Genomic DNA, 15611 nt, shown 5'->3' with positions numbered 1-15611 from the left:
GGAGGTTATGTGCGGATTATTTTTAATACAATTTCTAACATGTTCTGCTTGGAGTTATAAAACAAAATGCTAGTGAATGGTTCATTAAATAACCATTAACTTTATAGAAAAAGATATTATCCTTAAGCCACGTATCCACTTGCCGATTAAACAGAGCAATTGAATGATAACAACATCGTTATCGTTCAATCGCTCATTAATCGTGCACAAATCGGGCATGAAAATGTTGATGCGCGCTCCCGCTGGTCGTTTTCGACATCAATCGTCGCCTGAACATGCCGGTCAATCTGCCGAAAACACCATGTTGTGCATGTTCGTGGGCGACGGAGGGTGCCTGCACTGAATGACATATCGTTCAGTGTAGGCACTTCCGGCGGTGAGGAACGACTGAACGATTACAATGTTGTAATCGTACTGTCGTTCCAAGATCTGCAAGTGGATACGCACCTTTACAATGTAGTTCACATTATAGGAAATGTTTCTGGGAACACTGGGCCTGATTCAGACCTGCTTGCGAGCGCATAGCGTTCGCAAGCGGGTCGATGGTGGGGTACTGCACACGTGCGGCGCAAGCCCCGGAGCGAGAGAGAATTTCACTCGCTCCAGGGCTCACTACAAAAGGGGCGGCTATCGATGTTGATCGACAGCTCGCCCCGTTTTGTAGGCGGGGAGGGGGGGTGGCTACACAAACGGAGGTGCCGTTTGTGGGAGGCACCACTGACATCACCAGTGATGTCAGTGGAGAGCTTTCTGCTCTGTTAGAGCAGGAAGCTCACTGGGGCTTGCGGGAACGAGACCCTACCACAAGGGTCTCGTCGCAAGCCCGATGGTCGCGACCATCACCTGGCTGCTCGCAAAAGCTGTGGGGGGTCATCCACAGCTTAGCAAGCGGCCAGGAGGCCGCAACAAAAAAAAAAACGTCCTGATTCAGAGCGAGCGCTCTTCAAGAGCGTCCGGCTCTGAATCAGGCCCACAGTTTCATTACATGCATTGCTATAATCACAGAAACAAAATAAGACAAAAAACCAAAACATGTTTTAGGAGTCGTATACGCAATAATAACAACCATCCAGAAATCAAAATGTTTTATTGGTGTGTTTCTTTCACTCCACAAGTTGCGATATTCATTTTTTTAAATTGTATTTTTCATCATAATTTTTTTTTTCTGCCTTTTTTTGTAGAACTTTTTCTAAGTACGATATCATGTTCAGCCTTTCGTACGGTTAAGTTTTTTTTTTTTTTGTAGTTTTGTTCGCTTGTAGAATGGCGTTCGACCCATTTCTGGTTTTGGCATATGAAAAAGAAAATGAAGGAAGGAGAGAGAGAGAGAGGAGAAGGGGCGGAGAGGTATTTAACCCTTTTTCTCATGTCAGACTCGGGGGGTGGGGTGAGTTTGGCAGCAAAAGACAGCGACACAGCAGAAAGTGACGACATACATGTGTACGGAACTTAATTGTGTGTCACAGTTGTGTTCCTATCTCTAATTTCATACTACACCGTCTCTCTCTGATGAGGCACAAGGAAGTTTCTTGAACCTAAACATCTACAGTACTCAGAACTTAAGCTCCCTTCATTACAACTATCCTCTCTGAAGGGACAGGTGTCTACCTCTGTCGGGGTGTCTATGGTAACGGTCCATTGAACTTTTTCTCTTCCGTGTTTGAGGTTTTTACATTAGTATCTATAGTGGTAATTTAAACCCATTTCACAAAGGGCTTTTCATAAATAACATCTTTATATTCATAGAGCCTTTGAAATAATTGACAAAAATAGTCTATATAAGTGCTGTATTGTGCCTGGGGCAACATGCAAATAGGTTTATCTTAAGCCATCTTGACAGTCAGTGGAATGTCCCTTTGTCTAAGCATTACATAAAATATATATGCAGGATGATTCTTGTCACTATGTGGCAGTACAGCACAACTGCTTCTCAGCTGCATGGCACAGAAGCTTCTCGAAGTGACTCCACAATTACAGCTCAATGGGAATTAGATTTGTGGCTTCACTGGAAATAGATTTTATAGTGCTGATAAGTAGACTAGTAAGAACACATGATGTGATACTTAGTTCTGCCCACCTGTAACGTTCCCAGTAAACGTGTCAAAATGCTAATTAGTCCCTTAATTGGTTCTGACAGCATTACAGCAGGGTCTTTGCTGTTCGAGTCATAGCTGTGTGTAAGATGGCCAATCGTATGCAGGAAAAGCAACTATGCCACACGACACTGAATTTTAGCACTAAAGAAAAACTAACAACGTTACACCTGAGGACGTAACGCCATTATTATCACAAAGAGTCACAACGTCTGCACCTTGCAATGTTCCATCCTCCATCTCTGTGTCTAGACTCTTAAATATGACAATCTCTACACTTCATATATCTATTTATTTAGAGATGTATAGACCTGTATAGAGCAAACATAAAGCAAATATATGATTGGATATATGTTTTGGCTTTAGCTGTGTGCAGCAACCACAGGAACATAACCAAACGCCCAGCAAAACCTGTAGTGAGAACAAAATGGCCGACATCACCCTTCAGTTCAGATTGAGGCACCATAGGGGCAGGTAAAATGATTGTTACAATGCACCCTCAAATGTAATGCCTTATTGCACTGTTCCCTATACTTCATGGCCTACGTATAGCAGCAGAGGGCTGGTACATCTATGTTTTTGTATAACAGATGCTATAAGATTACTTTTTTCTTTATTTTTGTTATATTGACAGAATTTAGTGCTACCATCCATTTTGTTCTTTGTATCATCCTCAGTCATTAGAGCCTATACACATCTTTTATACCGTGTTATATGAAGTCTTGATGACTTTTCAATCATCACTGAGTGCTAACGTTTGTTAGTTTTTTCAGGCAGGTAGATAATCAGATATTAGGCACCCACACAATTATGGATCAGATATGAGGAACCCACACAATTATGGATCAGATATGAGGAACCCACACAATTATGGATCAGATATGAGGAACCCACACAATTATGGATCTCAACATGCAAATGAAAAATAAATTAAGACAAAGATGGTAAAAAAACCCAAAACAAAACAAAAACTACAGGATAGTTGGAGACACAAGGTGGTATCTTTGGGACTGGCAAAGAGAATCACCCAAGATCCTGGGGTAGAACGGACAGAGAGTACAGCAAAGTGCCCGTACTGGATACAAAGAAACATTGCAGAAGTTGAACACACATAAATAAAAAACGCCCCCTACTGACCATTTCCGCACCTCTGACATTTGTTTAGGGAAGGGTGTAGGCATCTCCCCTCGTCTCTCCCTTCCCCCGTTTAGAAGTTCGTTATTTACAGTAGTCGGAAAGGACACTCGCTTCCCCCATTGTAAAAGTTCCAATTGTCCTCAGTAAAAGAGGCAGGGGGTGTTTTGTGCTTAAATAAAGAATATGCAGGGCAGCTGTAAGTTCATTTTCACCTTTCATTTTTAAATTGTGTTGCCATCTTCCCCATGGCAATTACTATCTCCCTGGTAGGTTCCTCTTCCTTTTCGTACGAAAACCACAAACTCTTCTTGTCTGAATTGATAAAAAAGTCTCTTACCCTGTCTTTGGGGCAGGCGGAGGGGTTTGGGTGAGGAGAGAAGGCTGTGGTGGGGACCACTGTGTTTCAATGGCCCAAGGAAGAAGAAGTTCAATGTTGAATGTAAGGCGGCACTTTCTGAATAAGTATTATTTTTTTACGTCAGTTCAATTTCCATTGTCTGACACATGTTTTTTTTATGGGAGTGCAAATTATAACCTGTGACCTTACATAAATCCAAATGCAAATTTCACAATGGTAGGAAATTGCAGTCCTCTATTTTCTCATTGCTCAGCAGGACCCATAGGCTGTTTGGCACCACTTATCCAGCGCTTGCAGGTAATCCCGCACCCAGGAGTCTCATTGCTTGCATCATTTACTGACAGCGGCATTTCTAACACAAATGGGCGCCCTACACCTATTATAGTGTAATCACTACCCCTGTCTGTCTGTTTTCATTATATCTGTATGTTGGCTTTGTAACAATACTGTAAATGTCAACACCAAACCTAGATCTCTTAAATGTTCCTGGGGCAGATTGTTCTGTTTCAAGGAGTATATTTTTGGCACCCAAACCCCTACCTGTTAGTGGTACCCCACACAATGTACAACAATTGTAAATAGACACTAGCAATCAAGAGGAAGTCCAATATTTTACCAGCCTTCAAAACCAGTTGTCCATTAACTCAGGCAGTATATTGTCCTCACATCTGCCCCACCAAAATAGCCCCTATGTAAATACCCCTTCCTTCCATCTGGCCCTGCTTTCTTCTGAAATGGAGAGGGAAGGCAGTATCTTTTTTTTCTTTTTGCAGGGGAATAATGGGGTTGGCGACAGGGGTGGGTGAGTAAGTTCAGAGGCTGGTGATGAGCTGCATCTGCCCGTCGCCCTCGGGCACTGAACCTTCCAGACCCAGAAACCCCTGTGGCATCTGGTAGAAAGCTTGCAACTGCCCTCTGGGCACTGAACCCAGCCGACCAGGGAAGTACATGGCATCTGCCCCCGTAGGTGGGGGTAAACCTTGGTGGCACGGCAGCATTTCCCCAGATGATGGCATGCCCGGTTCAGGGCTGCTGTCTGGGTAAGGAGAGTCTCTGAGGTTGGTCATGCTTGTGTAGAGTGAGTCACGGTTGGGTGAGTCACGAGGGGCAGCTTCAGCTTCAGATTCCTCCAGATCACTCTGGTACAGGATTGACTGAGCTCTTTGTAAGAGAAGGGGTTCCTCCAATGCTTTGTACATGCGCTCCATCTCCAGTGTAGGAACCTCTCCACCTTCTGCAATGGCCCCTGACGTCACATCCTCATCTCCCGTGTCTGTCGTCCCTACGTGCGATTTGCCACGCAGGTTGCTATGCACGAGCTCTGAAATGATCATTTTTTCAAAGGCTGCTGCATCTGCAATGTTACGCCGCCCCCCACCTTCTCCCAGCTTGGAAGGGTCAGGTGGGAAGTCTCCAGCTCTGAGAGAGTAGCTGTTATTAAAGTTACCATTGAGGGGAAGGGGCGGGAGTGGGTCCTTGCCACATGGATCTCTGCTTAAGGTATGTTCTGCAGGAAAAGTGATAATGACAATTAGTGAGACCCACGCCTAGTCTGCATACATTTCTATTCCTGCCTCACTTATACTACAGGTATATACACTGAGGATTCACATATATGTGGCTGCCATCAGGTGCACAGGCTTTTCTACATTAAGAAGAATGGAGCACACATGAGATACAGCTGCTGGCTGCACCTGGGCAGGAAATACGTCTGGTGATATTTTAGTTTTGGGTAACACACCTGGAGTATAGGATTTAGGAATGGAATGGAGAAAGGTGCAATGCTTTCACCTGCGTGATAGAAGAGGACACATGTTCATAGAAATAAAAAAATTCTGATTAAAAGAATTTAGCTTTAAAAGTCAGAGACAATATGTAAAGTTACTGAAAAGGTTACTGTATAAATGTAACAACTAACTAGCTTCCCTGTCCATTGATAGTATAATTAGTTACCCTTCTAAGTGCCCCGAGTTCATTTATAAATGAATTGTTTGAAGATGCTGGTAAAATTATTTATATTGCGTAAAATCAAATGCAATTCAAATGTCAATTTATTTTGTTAGAATTGTTCTGTCTCCACTTTACTGTCATGCTGACATTCTGCAAGCACTGTGTTCCATTAATGGGTAACTTTGTACAAAATGTATTTTACCTACAGAAATTCATTATGCTTGTTCCTAAAGATGAATATGAAATAACTCCTGATGCATGAAATAGGACGATTGCCTGAAAGTGCCTATTCAAACTATAGAAACAAACTGTTGCTGCCATTTTATAGATAGTTTATGAATAATTGACAGAACTTAGCAACATGTTTAATAATAAAAACAAACTGCACAGACTGTTTCCTTGGGGAACCCATTCAAGGACGGAAGTTGTTTAAACCCCGGCTATAACCTTAACAAGTTTTTCCCAGCTCCAGTCCGTAAGGACCCCTTATACCCCTTTCACATCTGTATGCCGAGCCGCACCCAGGATTACGTTCACGCGCCCATCCTGGGTGCTACCCGGCAGAGAGCCCTTTCAGACCCGGCACTACATTTTTCATAAAGAGGTTAGAAGGCCAATTATGCCTGTCCTATCTGTGAAATGGTATACAATCGGGAAGCCGGCTGCCTTAATACCGGCAGCCGGCTTCCCGACTGTCATATCCGGGCGAGGGTGAAATGGCGGGCGTCTAGATGTAGACGCCTGACATTTCCCCAACGCCGGGAGACAGGCGCCCGGCATCCCGATCGAAGGGATGTCGGGCGCCATGAGCGGACAGCCGCGTTGGGAAGGGGGGGGAGGGTTAGGTTTAGGGCACCCGGGGGGGAACTTAGGGTTAGGCACCCCCCCAGGAGGGTTAGGCTAGGGGGAGGGAGGGTTAGGCACACCCGGGGGGGACTTAGGTTTATGCAGCGGGGAAGGGGGGGTTAGGGTTAGGCATTTGGGGGGGAGGTTAGGGTTAGGCATACCTAAGGAGGGTTAGGGTTAGGTTAGTTAGTACTTACCTATCCACGATCGGGATTTCCAGCGCTGTCGGGCTTCCGCTGCCGGGATCTCTGCATTTGTCAGGCTGTCACTGCCGGGAATCGAACTGCCGGCCATGGGGCCGGCGGTATTTCATACCAATTCCCTGTGAAATAGCTACAAGAGTGTGTTTCTGACATTTAACAGCTTATTTGCAGCAGCAGTCCTTTTTCAAGAATCAGGAGCTTTTCAGGCAAATTGCAATATCCAGTGTTTTGTACCAGAAATTAAAATATACAGGTGAGATAAATAATATACTTACTGGGATCTCTGAAACTTCCTATATGCAGTTATATGAAAAGAAAGAAGGGGGAAGGAGACAGAAAAATATATTAGACGGAAAAACCGGAGAGGAGCTGGCAAACTAGGCAAATGGTATGAGAAGTGTGTAAAGAGAACATTATATTACACGAGGACCACAGAACCATAGTTACATTAGAGCAAGGAGCTATTCATCTCACTCACTAATAATTATCTAAATGGTTCCAAGCTGATCACAAGCAAATGTATCTGATAATCAGGCCTGGTTTATGATGGGAGCCTTATTTCCTATGCGGTAAAAATTCAGTTACTTTAAGTACAATCAAACTCCAATTATAGACTTCCTTGTACTTGATGACTCCTGAAACAGTGGGTGATAAACCGGGCTCACAGGACGGACAATCTACCGGATATATGGACAGAATGAGATGTCTCACTCCGGCTACCATGGTATGAGGTAATGTTTTCCGTTATCACACTGTAGTGGGCACAGCATGTTGATGCAAATTGTGTTCCAGAGGGTGGAGCGTGATAATATTAACTCATGCCTAACTTCATGGATCTCATCTACGTATCTCACTTACTCCAGATTTAACACTTTTTTATCTTTTATCCTATCTGGGGGACACCGCAACCTTGGGGTGTAGAGGCGGCCATCTTAGGAGCATGAACACATCTTCAAACTCAAAGGGGGTGATTCAATTGTTTTAGACACCCCCTGCTGGGTGTCTATACAAATAGGTGACTGACAAAGCAATTCAATTGTGTCTCCGTTAGGTCTCATCCTTGAATCTGAACTGTCCTTTGTACCCCACATTCAATCTCTTTCCAAATCATAATACATATATCTAAAAACATACCAGAATAAAACCATATCTTACAAAAGACACTGCGAAAACTCTAATTCATGCACTCATTATCTTCCACATTGATTACTACAATAGTCTCCTTTATGGTCTTCTCCAATACAGACTCTCACCACTACAGTCCATTTTGAATGCAGCTGCAAGGCTGATCTTCCTTCCTAAACGTTCATTGTCTGCTGCTCCACTCTTCAGGCCCTACATTGGTTACCTGTACTCTACCGAATTCAATATAAATACAATATAAAAATACTTATTAACCAAACTACACCAACATATATCTCTTCAATTAGCTCAAAATATCTCCCAACCCGACATATCTGCTCTGCACAAGGCTGCACACACTCTGTGGACTGCCCTCCCACACACAATAAGACTGTCCTCTAGTCTACAACCCTTCAAGCCTTCCTTGAAAACTCACCTCTTCAGGTAAGTTTATCAAATTCCAGAACCACCCACATAACCTCCATAAACTGTCCCACAAAATTACATCCCCTCTATACAGTCCATAAATAACCTCACATATTGTCTCTTTCTTCACTTTCACGTCCTGCTGACCCTAGGCCAACATTCCTGTGTGACTGGATCATACAGCCCACAAAGAACTTCTGCAATGTGGCTGGACCGATATGCAATAGGTTGCACCTATCCTTGTATATCAATGCCTATTTCCATATAGAATGTAAGCTTGTGAGCAGGGGTCTCTTACCTCTATGTCTGTCTGTTATTACACGGTCTTGTTTTATTACTGTTTGTTCCCAATTGTAAAGTGCAATGGAATATGCTGGCACTACATAAGTAACAGTAATAAATACATTTTATAATAATAAATTTGGTTTACTTGCCTTGGCTGAGTGTAGGTTCTACCCTAATCTGGGCTTAATTGAGTTCAAACTGCAGTGTTCTCCCCAGGCTGTTTTCTGCGGGCGCATCGCCCAGCAGAAACAGCCTGCTGCCCGGCACTTTTCCCCGCCGACCCCCGCTGTGGAATGCTGGCCTCTGAAGTAACCGGAGGCTAAAGAAGCCTCCGATTGCTTGAGAGGCCAGCGTTCCCAGTGATGCACTGCGCGGGTGACGTCATGATGTCACCCGCGACGTGAGGAGCCTGCCCCGTGCGCCTGCTGGATCTAGTTAGATCCAGTCAGTGTGAGGCAGCGGAAGCGGGCGAGCGGCCAACAAGTAAAGGTAAGTGCTGGGCTGGGGCCAGGACCAGTCTGGGGGCACTATTTAAGTCTGGGGGCACTGCATAAGGGACATTATTAAACCTGGGGGCACTGCATAAGAGGCCAGCCTGGGGGCACTACATAAGGGACCAGTCTGGGGGCACTACATAGGGGCACTACTTCAGCCAGACGGCAATGCATAAGGGCAAAGTTAAACTACAGGGGGCAATGCATAAAGGGGAAAACTACAGGGGGCCCTGTATAATGGGCACTTTTGACTGAGAGCCAGTGGGGAAGCAGCCTGACACCTGTCGGGCTCGATTGGTAAGGGAGACACCCCTTTTCCCGGCGAGCGCATAATTGCGAAGGCCCCCACCCGGCTACTTTTGGATGCCACCCGGCTGGAAAAAAATTCTGGGGAGAACACTGAACTGGCAGTTGGGGAGGGAGTCCAGGCTGTGGGGATGTAGAAGGGAGGAGTCAACAACACATACACTATATCATACCTCCCAACATGACCCTCTCCAGGAGGGACACAATGCTCTGGTCCTGGACTTCCCTGGTAAGAGGTGGGGCTGCAGCTCAGTTCAAAAGTCAAATAGGGGAGTCACACCAACTGTCATTTCACACACTGCCAAACATCACTGGCTGGGACTCACTGGCAGTTGGTGTGACTCCCCTATTTGAATTTTGGACTGTGCTGCAGCCCCAGCTCTGGAGCCTCCACCAATCATACATTACCAGGGGAGTCCAGGACCAGAGCATTGTGTCCCTCCTGGAGAGGGTCATGTTGGGAGGTATGCATATGTTTGAAGATGTGTGCCTGCTCCAGGAATACGACTCTACACCCCAAGGTAGCAGTGTCCCCCAGATGGATTCAGAGAAAGAGATTTACCAAAAATCCTATTCCATTTCATCCCTGTTTAATTTCTATAGCCCAATTCCTGCATTATACACCACAACATTTCCCCAGATACAATGCTATGCTGTAATGATACTCTGGAACGTTAGCTGTTGTACTGAACACTTCCACTAACTTGCCAAACACCACAGATTGCATATGTTTGCTCAGAACAGGACTTTTTACGTTTAATTTAACTGTACAGATGTGATTTGTTTCACGGAAAGTCATGTACACATTACACACTATAACCCACAAAATGCGGTAGTTATTTGCAAACTACCCTAGTTGTTTGTTATTTTACCGTTTTTCCCCGATAATAAGACCTACCCTGAAAATAAGCCCTACCCTTACTTTTGTAGCCCAGTCTAAAATAAGCCCTACCCTGAAAATAAGACCTACCTTATTCTCTTTTTGAGCTGGGAATGCTGCAGAGACCAGCATTCCCAGTCATGCAGTGCGCGGGTGACGTCATGACGTCACCCGCGCACTGAGGATCCTGTGCGCCCGCGCCTGCTGGATCATATTAGATCCAGTCAGCGCGCAAGTGAGAGGGACATCCCGGACGGCGGCGACTCAGGTAAGTACCGTACTTGCACTGCAATAAGGGGGCCTGCATAAAGGACACTGCTACAGGGGGGGGCCTGCATAAGGGGCACTGCTACACAAGGGAGGCTGCATAAGGAGCACTGCTACACAAGGGAGGCTGTATAAGGGGCACTGCTACAGGGGGGCCTGCATAAGGGGCACTGCTGTCAATGTTAAAATAAGACCTACCCCGAAAATAAGCCCTATGGTGTTTTTTTGGAACCAAAAAAAAAATAAGACCGTGTCTTATTATCGGGGAAACACGGTATTATATTTGTGATGTTTTTACACTTTTCCCTGATTTACACAAGATAAAAAATACATCCATGTTATTATTAAGGTTTCTATTACCTTATTTTCTGTATTTATTTTCCTAGCAGACAGAAGCCCATATTCACCAGTATTTCCACTTGCAGACAGGAGCCCATATTCACCAGTATTTACACTAGCAGACAGGAGCCCATATTCACCAGTATTTACACTTGCAGACAGGAGCCCATATTCACCAGTATCTACACTTGCAGACAGGAGCCCATATTCACCAGTATTTACACTTGCAGACAGGAGCCCATATTCACCAGTATTTACACTAGCAAACAGGTGCCCATATTCACCAGTATTTACACTAGCAGACAGGAGCCCATATTCACCAGTATTTACACTTGCAGACAGGAGCCCATATTCACCAGTATCTACACTTGCAGACAGGAGCCCATATTCACCAGTATTTCCACTTGCAGACAGGAGCCCATATTCACCAGTATTTACACTAGCAGACAGGAGCCCATATTCACCAGTATTTACACTTGCAGACAGGAGCCCATATTCACCAGTATTTCCACTTGCAGACAGGAGCCCATATTCACCAGTATTTCCACTTGCAGACAGGAGCCCATATTCACCAGTATTTCCACTTGCAGACAGGAGCCCATATTCACCAGTATTTACACTAGCAAACAGGTGCCCATATTCACCAGTATTTACACTAGCAGACAGGAGCCCATATTCACCAGTATTTACACTTGCAGACAGGAGCCCATATTCACCAGTATTTCCACTTGCAGACAGGAGCCCATATTCACCAGTATTTCCACTTGCAGACAGGAGCCCATATTCACCAGTATTTCCACTTGCAGACAGGAGCCCATATTCACCAGTATCTACACTTGCAGACAGGAGCCCATATTCACCAGTATCTACACTTGCAGACAGGAGCCCATATTCACCAGTATTTACACTAGCAAACAGGAGCCCATATTCACCAGTATTTACACTAGCAAACAGGTGCCCATATTCACCAGTATTTACACTAGCAGACAGGAGCCCATATTCACCAGTATTTACACTTGCAGACAGGAGCCCATATTCACCAGTATCTACACTTGCAGACAGGAGCCCATATTCACCAGTATTTCCACTTGCAGACAGGAGCCCATATTCACCAGTATTTACACTAGCAGACAGGAGCCCATATTCACCAGTATTTACACTTGCAGACAGGAGCCCATATTCACCAGTATCTACACTTGCAGACAGGAGCCCATATTCACCAGTATTTACACTTGCAGACAGGAGCCCATATTCACCAGTATTTACACTAGCAAACAGGTGCCCATATTCACCAGTATTTACACTAGCAGACAGGAGCCCATATTCACCAGTATTTACACTTGCAGACAGGAGCCCATATTCACCAGTATCTACACTTGCAGACAGGAGCCCATATTCACCAGTATTTCCACTTGCAGACAGGAGCCCATATTCACCAGTATTTCCACTTGCAGACAGGAGCCCATATTCACCAGTATTTACACTAGCAGACAGGAGCCCATATTCACCAGTATTTACACTAGCAGACAGGAGCCCATATTCACCAGTATTTACACTTGCAGACAGGAGCCCATATTCACCAGTATTTACACTTGCAGACAGGAGCCCATATTCACCAGTATTTCCACTTGCAGACAGGAGCCCATATTCACCAGTATTTCCACTTGCAGACAGGAGCCCATATTCACCAGTATTTACACTTGCAGACAGGAGCCCATATTCACCAGTATCTACACTTGCAGACAGGAGCCCATATTCACCAGTATCTACACTTGCAGACAGGAGCCCATATTCACCAGTATCTACACTTGCAGACAGGAGCCCATATTCACCAGTATTTCCACTTGCAGACAGGAGCCCATATTCACCAGTATTTACACTAGCAGACAGGAGCCCATATTCACCAGTATTTACACTTGCAGACAGGAGCCCATATTCACCAGTATTTCCACTTGCAGACAGGAGCCCATATTCACCAGTATTTCCACTTGCAGACAGGAGCCCATATTCACCAGTATTTACACTTGCAGACAGGAGCCCATATTCACCAGTATCTACACTTGCAGACAGGAGCCCATATTCACCAGTATCTACACTTGCAGACAGGAGCCCATATTCACCAGTATCTACACTTGCAGACAGGAGCCCATATTCACCAGTATTTACACTAGCAAACAGGAGCCCATATTCACCAGTATTTACACTAGCAGACAGAAGCCCATATTCACCAGTATTTACACTATCAAACAGGAGCCCATATTCACCAGTATTTACACTAGCAGACAGGACCCCCTAGTCACCAGTATTTATACTAGTAAACAGGGGTGTTTAAAAGTTGCAAGTCTCTTTTAGTTTTTACAAAGTTTCTTGCTACATTTACTTGTGTTCATTGCAAGTACATGCCACTGACTCTCACAAGCACATGTGATCTCATGCGGTGGCATTGTCGTGGAAAGTAGCTTAGGTAGTGGATTAATTATGTGGAAGAAATTGTGTTTGTATTTTTCCTCTTTGCCTGCCATTCTAAGCAGAAAATGTAATAGCACCGATGTCTGTTATTGTATTTTAATGCTTAAATTGGTCAAATTCAGCCAATGAGGATCATGCTGTAGTCAGCACATATACTGTGATATGTACACACATGTACAGTGACACAGCTAACACGCAGATATCAGCCGATGTACTGGATGACAGATAAACTGTGATGTGAATGACACACTAAGAGAAGCGCTGGCTGATACCATTCATGAAGTGGATCTTATAGATGATAAAAAAAGGAGAGTTATGGTAAAACTTAGCTTTGGTAACTATCTTTCCTCGAAGTCCATTGGGTCCACATGGAGACATTGGGGTGTAGGTGTGACCTGGAGGATCGGACACCAACAGCAAAGCTTTACAATTCCCAGGATGCTCTGGTCCTTCCCCCTATACCCCGCCCACAGCCTGAGGGCACTTCAGTTTTGTTAACAAGCCCAAGGCAGGAGCAGGATAGGAGAGAAGGAAGACTGGTACACTGAAGAATCACACTCTCACACAGAGAAGGAAACAAGTGACCAAGAGAAGAAACCCATAGAAGCAGGTGCGACAGGGCGGGTGCCCTGTGGACACTATGGACTTCGAAGAAAGAGAGTTAACCAAGGTAAGTTTTACCATAACTCAACTTTTATTCTCCAGGGTCCATAGGATGTCCCAAAGCAGTTGTTCAAGGGCGGGTACGCTCCTTAGCTGACGGGAGAACCCTACGCCCGAAGGAAGCATCCTGAGAGGCAAATGTATCAAATATATAAAACCTAAGAAAGGTGTGGACAGAAGACCAGGTGGCTGCCTTGCATAGCTGTTCAGTGGAGGCGCCATGCCGGGCTGGCCACGAGGAACCCACAGAGTGAGTAGAATGAGCAGAGACTGTAGTCGGCACAGGAAGGCCCGCCTGCGTGTAAGCCTGTGAGATAGTCATGCAAATCCATCTGGCCAGAGTCTGTTTGTTAGCTGGCCATGCCTTCTTGTGGAATTCATATAGGACAAAGAGGGAGTCAGATTTCTGGATGGAAGCAGTACAGTCCATGTAGATCTTTAGAACACGGACCACATCCAAAGAGGCCTCACCTGCCGAGAGATCTGGTGAATTAAAGGCCGGAATCACAATTTTATCATTCAGGTGGAAGCGAGAAACCACCTTTGGAAGGAAGCCTGGGCGTGTTTGAAGAGCAGCCCTGTCCTCATGAAATATCAAAAAGGGGGAGCGACATGAAGGTGCCCCTAAATCTGATACCCTACGGGCAGATGCTATAGCGAAAAGAAAGAGAGTCTTTGCAGTGAGCCATTTGACATCCACTGAATCCAGGGGTTTGAATGGTGCCTGAAGTGCTTGGAGCACCACTGACAAATCCCATGGAGCCACAGGAGAGACAAAGGGAAGTTGTATTCGTAGAACACCCTGCATGAAGGTGTGAACATCTGGTATAGGAGCAATTCTGCGCTGAAACCAGAAAGACAAAAGCAGAGACCTGCACTTTCAGAGATCATAGACGGAGGCCTATATCCAATCCAGCTTGAAGAAAGATAAGAATCCTAGAAACCTTAAAGACCTGTGGGTCATAGTTTCTTGGAGCACACCATTGGAAATATGTATGCCATATTCTGTGGTAAATCCTGGCTGAGGCTAGTTTACGTGCTGTTAGCATGGTTTGGACCACAGAGCTGGAAAAACCCTTAGCCGTTAGAAGGGATGTCTCAAGAACCAGGCTGTTAAAGACAGACGGGCTAGGTCCGGAAGTAGACATGAACCCTGAGAACAACAGGTCTACTCGTAGAGGAAGCTGAAGAGGAACGTCTATGGAGAGCCTTTGAGGAACACTGACATCTGGGCCATGCTGGAGCTATTAACATGACTTTGCCTCCCTCCTGTCTGAACTTTCGAAGCATTCGAGGAAGCAGGGATATTGTAGGGAAAAGATATGCTAAATGGAAGTTCCATTTCACCAACAATGCGTCTAGGAAGTTCGCGTCAGGGTCCTTTGTTCTGGCTCCATAAATTGGAAGTTTGTTGTTGTGTCTGGAGGCCATGAGATCCACCTCCGGAAGACTCCATTTGTCCCCTAGAAGCCGAAAAACTTCTGAATGTAGAGACCATTCTCCTGCATGCACGTCGTGACGGCTGAGAAAATCCAACTCCCAATTGAGAATCCCCAGGATGAACACTGCAGAGATGGCTGGGAGATTGCGTTCCGCCCAAGTGAGAAAGCGGGACACTTCTGTCATTGCTGACTGACTTTGAGTGCCCCCTTGGTGATTGAGGTAGGTCACTGCGTGGCGTTGTCGGACTGTACTTGTCCTGGCCTGTTTTTCAGAATATTCTGAGCCAGAGTGAGAGCTCTAGAAATGGCTCGAAGTTCCAGGAAGTTGATT

General features: G+C 45.2%; 1 protein-coding gene across 6 annotated transcripts in view; it reads right to left on the bottom strand.

Annotated features, from left to right (window-relative positions):
- Nucleotides 1–1089: 1089 nt before the first annotated feature.
- The window catches only part of ADGRL1 (adhesion G protein-coupled receptor L1), a 427170-nt gene continuing 412648 nt past the window's right edge, over nucleotides 1090–15611 (bottom strand). For 5 of the 6 annotated variants that reach the window (XM_088480320.1, XM_088480321.1, XM_088480325.1 and 2 more), the window contains 2 exons: nucleotides 6863–6880; nucleotides 1090–5095 (listed from right to left, as the gene is read on the bottom strand). In XM_088480320.1, coding sequence (XP_088336446.1) covers nucleotides 4401–5095; nucleotides 6863–6880 — 713 coding nt within the window. In that variant the 3' untranslated portion in view covers nucleotides 1090–4400. Of the gene's footprint in view, nucleotides 5096–5329; nucleotides 5380–6862; nucleotides 6881–15611 lie in introns of all 6 variants that reach the window. The other variant, XM_088480324.1, reaches the window with a different exon arrangement.

The sequence above is a fragment of the Taudactylus pleione genome, unplaced genomic scaffold (assembly GCF_031769625.1).
Source record: "Taudactylus pleione unplaced genomic scaffold, aTauple2 ptg000253l, whole genome shotgun sequence".
Taxonomy (NCBI): Eukaryota; Metazoa; Chordata; class Amphibia; order Anura; family Myobatrachidae; genus Taudactylus; species Taudactylus pleione.
This window is presented reverse-complemented; position numbering and strand designations above follow the sequence as displayed.